Here is a 5649-nt window from a genome sequence, read left to right as displayed (position 1 = left end):
GGTGTGGCGCGGGGGCGGCCGCGGGGGCCCGCCCTCAGCGACGAACAGGCTGGGGCGCTGCAGCCGGCAGATAGATGGAGGCAGCAGCTGCCCGCCGGGGCAGGATGTGTCCGATCGCCTCAGTCTGCTTCTGGGCAGCCGAGAACTGCTGGGCAAAGCTCTCAACTGCGTCGCCGAAGAGGCCGGTCTGGGACACAGGGGAATTGAGGAACCGAACCTTGTCGGTATCCCTCATGTTTGCCAGACACAGCCAGAGATGGCGCTCCTGGACCACAAGCGTGGACATCGCACAACCCAGAGAACTCGCGGTGACCTTCATCGCTCGGAGCGCGAGGTCAGTGGCGGTTCGCAGGTCTTTCAGATCTTCCGGATCGTGACCACCCTCATGCAGGTCCTTCAGTGCCTTAGCCTGCTGTACCTGCAGTAACGCCATAGCGTGTAAGGCGGAAGCAGCTTCCCCGCAAGCTGTATAGGCACTGCCTACAGGCCCGGGAAGGAAATACCTGGTCTCCCCGCCAGGAGGAGGGGGACTTAGGACACAATTGCATCGCTACCGCCCGCCAAATACCCCTTCGCTGCACCACTGTCGAGGGTGGTGAGGGAGGAGGAGCCCACCGGCCGGTTTCTGGCAGTAAAAGGTGCCATCCACGACCTGATGAGCTCGTCATGCACCTCCGGGAAGAAAGGCACCAGGGGGGGGCGCTGAGAACCAGCACAAACCACCCCGAGAAACCAATCATCCAGCCTTGAGGGTTCGGGACGCGGTGGAGGTTTCCACTCGAGCCCAACTCTTTCGGCGGCCCGGGAAAGCATAGCTGTCATCTCCGGATCCGATTCAGGCTTTGCCACCATCCCGGAGGGCGGCAGCGCAACCAAATTCTCATCGGACAGCTCTCCCTCCAATGCTGAGATCGACATCTGGTCGGGGGGAGGTCCACTGGATACCGCTGGTACGCTCTTTAAAGAGGGCTCAGCGCGTTCTGTGGGTCGCTCCACTGGATCGGAGGAGCAAGAGGAGTGATGGTCCCCAGAGGGTTGGTTCCCTGCGGGCTTTGCCATCACTGTAACCCTCAAACCGCCCGCGCTACTGCTGGAAGTGGTTCCCGTCTGCCTTCCGCCAGAACGAGCCCCAGATCATGGCAGCGGCAACGGGACTCCGCCCCCTTGCGAGTAGCGGAGCCTGGTTCGCAGCTCCGAGATGGTCATCTTCTCGCAATGAGAGCATGGCTCATCCACGAAGGCCACCTCAGTGTGCTTAATGCCCAGACACGTGAGGCAGCAATCGTGACCATCACCCAGTGCCAGGTAACGACCGCACCCAGAAACGCACGGGTGAAACGGCATCCTTATAAGGACGATCCGTCATCTTTATAAAGACCCACCCGTGTAGCTCTTTTAGAGAAATTTGCTCTTTTTTAGGAAATGCTCTTTTAGTGCTGAGGTGCACAGGGGAGATGGCCGCTTTGCAACACGACAGGGGGTAGTGCAGCCTGAAGTGCGCAACCCACTCGACACTGGAACGACCACCGCTGAAGCCCCGTCCCGCCAACACAGAAAGCTTCCCAGAGCATGCTGAACTCGTAGTTCTCGAAATAAACATAGAGCAGAACGATGTTGTCGCTCGGCTCCGAAGTGAAAAGCTGGTATGCATTGCACCTGCTGCCTTATTATACTCACGCTGTGATCAGCGGCAGCTGGATAATTGCATGCCAATGTGCATTGGCTCGTTTAGTTTACACTCAAAGTAGATTGGTCTATCGAAGCGATATCCCAATTCGTCGGTCACGACGTGACTCGTAGTGACCGACTGAAAAGGAACTGAATAAATGCTGACTAATAAATGAATGCAGTGTGTTTTTTCGTTTTCTATTAGAATGTAATATGTTTTTGTATTGGTTTGCATTGCATGTATGTAATGAATGTATTCACAAAAAATCCCCTGTAGCACTTTAAACCATTAGAATTTAGAAGGTTTATTTTTACAGCAGAGAATGCTTATAAGTTCTAAATGGATTTCAATGTAAGGTTCGAACACATCCTCAAGACCCGGACTAAAGGTGAGAATAATAAAGTGGACGTGGTATTTTGGTCGTTAGGATGTACTTGCCACGTTCAAGGAACTTACCACTAAAACGTCGCCACGACGAAAATAGGAATCACAAAGTTACGTCACCAGTACGTTATTTGGTACGTCGTTGCATCATACCTGTCAACCCTCCCGTTTTCCCGGGATTCTTCATTATTTTACCATTCTATCCCGCTATCATCCCGTTTAAATATTTTCCCGTATTTCTCCCGTATTTGTAATCTTTCTATAAAAAAATCCCACTGTGCGTATTTTATATGTTTGCTACATTTGCCTCCTGTAAAACTCCCGTAATTTGTATGGCCCAAACCTCATTATATGAATAATCACGTCAATAAATTCCAAGGTTGTCCAGTTGCCAGATATTGGATGAAACGCATCCTTCTCACACAATCGACACATACAAATTTCAACCCATTTGTCCCCTGAACGTGGCAACCTACAACAGTGATGACCGCGTGAAGAAAAGGATCACTGGAAGAAATGAGATGGGAGGAGAAGACTCAGGTGGTGCTCCGGTGAAGAAAACAAATATACATGCAAATTGAGATATAGCTTACACTTCAAAAGGCTTGGTTTAATTGATTAAATATGAGTGCTGCAAGTTGCAAAAACAGGTGCTGCGCTGCTTTACTGCGGTTACCGGGGAAATGGCTATAGTCCTGGCGAAAAGCGAAAGAATGAGGGGAGAATGAATTAGCATTTTTCAAAGCCCTTCTGCCTATAGTCCAAAGCCAAAAACGACCCTTATTTTTATGCAGAAAACACGCAGTTTGATATACATGCAATAATTGTTTGATAATAATTGTTTAAATTAATATAATAAATTAATATAATAATAATATAATAATTGATACATTTGCCCCCCCCCCAACCCCAAGCACACCCTACCCGATACTAGTGATGGGAAGTTCGTATCATTTTACAGACTCGGACCTTTGAGTCTCGTTCAGCAAAATGAACGAATCTTTTTTCGAGTCATTTCGTTCACTTCGTTCATTTTAGCAAAATACAATTAAAATGTTACGTGTTACTTCCCTAACACGTCTACTAACGCAAACGTTGATCACACTACAAATAATACAAAACTGCAATAAGAAACAGAAAAGATGAATTAATTGTTTACCTGGGTCTTCAGTCTATGATTAGCTCACCTCACCTCTTATCTGACAAGTCGAATTGTTCGTTTATCACATGACAGCCCCATAAACTTAACCAATGCAGTCTGAGCCGGAAAGAGAATTGATTAGTTCAACTCGAGTTTTCGGGTTTTTCGAGTCACTCGTTCATCATGTGACAGCCCCATACGCTTTAACCAATGCAGTCTGAGCCGGAAAGAGAATTGATTAGTTCAACTCGAGTTTTCGGGTTTTTCGAGTCACTCGTTCATCACGTGACAGCCCCATACGCTTTAACCAATGCAGTCTGAGCCGGAAAGAGACTTAATAATAATAACCAACTCTTTATTACCTTTGTTACAACATTCAGTGTTATGGAAAATAAGCATCATGACAGAAATTCACACATTTATAAACTGTAAGAAGTAAAAAGCTACAATTTTCACATAACTGTAAGAGTAAATAATAATTATAATAATGATGATAATAATAATAATAATAACTATGCACCCATTTGTAAGGAAGCTTGTAAATTAACTAATTTCTCTATTCAATGCTGTCACGTCACGTGACAAAAGAACGAACGATTCGAAAGACTCGAGAGATGAACTAATCAATTCTTAATCAGAATGTGCTGCGTGGAAAGGTTAGGAATTGTTACAGATCTTCAAAATGTGAAATGCCAAAAATTTGTATTGGAGGTCTGGAGCTTTCTTATGTTAAATGTAACCATTTCTGGATTAGAAAAATTAGTTTAGTTGTCATCCTAAAGCATTTTATAAGTGGAAAATAAATGACCCTTTTCTTTCTACTATTAAAATATGGGCCGGCATTAACAAGTTTCTGTTACCTAACAAGATGAAAGAACTTTACTATAAGATTCTTCATATGTACTATCCCTGTAATTCTTTACTCTCAAAATTTAAGTTGGACATCTCTTCACAATGCACATTCTGTTCAACGTTAAAACGCTGATGAAAACGGTAAGAATTGCGTAAAACATTGCTGATGTTCGCGCAGTAGTGAGGGCTCTTTAAATTTTGGCGCTGTTGTGAAGAAGCATGTCACGTGACAACATCAACATGGCGGATGTAGTACGTCCGAATTCCATTCATACTACTCGCATTCATACTATATAGAACGTACTGTTTTAACGGTCGGGTAGTACGTTCAAATTTAAATGTAGTACCTACTAAGCAGTATGCGATTTCGGACGCAGCGGAAGACTCGAAATAGGTGAACTACTTGACTAATTCCAGTACAGAACCTATATGATGTTGCGCATGCGCGACTGAACAAATCACTCCCCGAGACGACTCGTTCCTCCCGAGTCACATTAAAGATTCATTCAAAATGAACGAATCGTTCAAGAACGACCCAACACTACCCGAAACCAACCCTCCCCCCCCTCCCCGTATGCGCTGCATAAGGTCACGTCTTCACAACGTGCCAGTTTGGTCATTGAGACGTACTCGCCACGTTTCAGCAACGTACTGCTATAATGTCCCCACGACGAATATGGGAATCACAAATTTACGTCGCTGGAACGTTATTTGGTACCTATATGTATACCTAATATGGTCCGGTCCAGTTACGTTGTCACGGCGTAACTGTGTTAGCGGCTTCGTCTTGACTCTTATGTCTACACTCAGTGCAACGTACTACGTTATTGTTGGTCCTCATATCAAAGTTTAATGGGAATGCTTCGCATGTTACTCACCAGTCCATGTTTAAATATCACGCTTCAATGGCCCGTTACGTGGCTGGAAAAAAACTGCCGCGGATGCAAACTTTTTACTCTACTCCTATTATATTTACCAATTGTAACAATTCCGAATGACAGGGCACCTTCTCAGTGTTTACTGCTCCCCTAGTCACTCAGCACGGGTTATCTGTTGAAGTTCCCTTCCTTGACGAAATGTATGGCAAGCCGTTTTAGCATTTAAAGACGGCTCTACTAGTCGTAATGTAGGTAAAATACAAATTACAGATATCAATTCTGCAATTTTGACATGTCATAATGACGATTGAATCAACAGTTGTATCTTTATGAGTCATAATTATAATTTGAATAGTCAGAATGATATTATATATCTGCAGTTATAATTGGACTAGTAACCCAGCAAACACAACTAATTCACGTTGTGAAAAGGTTGTGATAAAGTTTTTATCTGACGTATTTAATATGACAGATGTCAGGTTTTTTCCACATTATAAATGTTTTTTCACAACGTTGCAGAAACGTATTTATAACATTTTTATTACATTACCATGTCTCCTTGCAAAGTTTTAGAAACATACTTACCACGTCCAAACTGGTATTTCACATGCTGCCATCAAAAAGTCTTCTTTACTGTGTTATTTAAAAAAAAAAAAAGTAAACTGACTTTAATATAAAACAATATTATAACTGGATAGCAAAATAAATATTAATATATATATATA

General features: G+C 44.1%; 1 protein-coding gene across 1 annotated transcript in view; it reads right to left on the bottom strand.

Moving 5' to 3' along the window:
- Window positions 1-5104, bottom strand: part of adprh (ADP-ribosylarginine hydrolase) — an 83708-nt gene extending 78604 nt beyond the window's left edge. Inside the window, exon 1 of the mRNA XM_016258238.1 lies at window positions 4925-5104. Within this exon, the coding sequence (XP_016113724.1) occupies window positions 4925-4932 (8 nt within the window). The 5' untranslated portion in view covers window positions 4933-5104. The remainder of the gene's footprint in view (window positions 1-4924) is intronic.
- Window positions 5105-5649: the final 545 nt, after the last annotated feature.

The sequence above is a fragment of the Sinocyclocheilus grahami genome, unplaced genomic scaffold, assembly GCF_001515645.1.
Source record: "Sinocyclocheilus grahami isolate Dianchi unplaced genomic scaffold, SAMN03320097.WGS_v1.1 scaffold1661.1, whole genome shotgun sequence".
In the NCBI taxonomy this organism is placed as follows: domain Eukaryota; kingdom Metazoa; phylum Chordata; class Actinopteri; order Cypriniformes; family Cyprinidae; genus Sinocyclocheilus; species Sinocyclocheilus grahami.
Note: the sequence above shows the minus strand (reverse complement) of the source record. Positions and strands in the feature narration are given on the sequence as shown.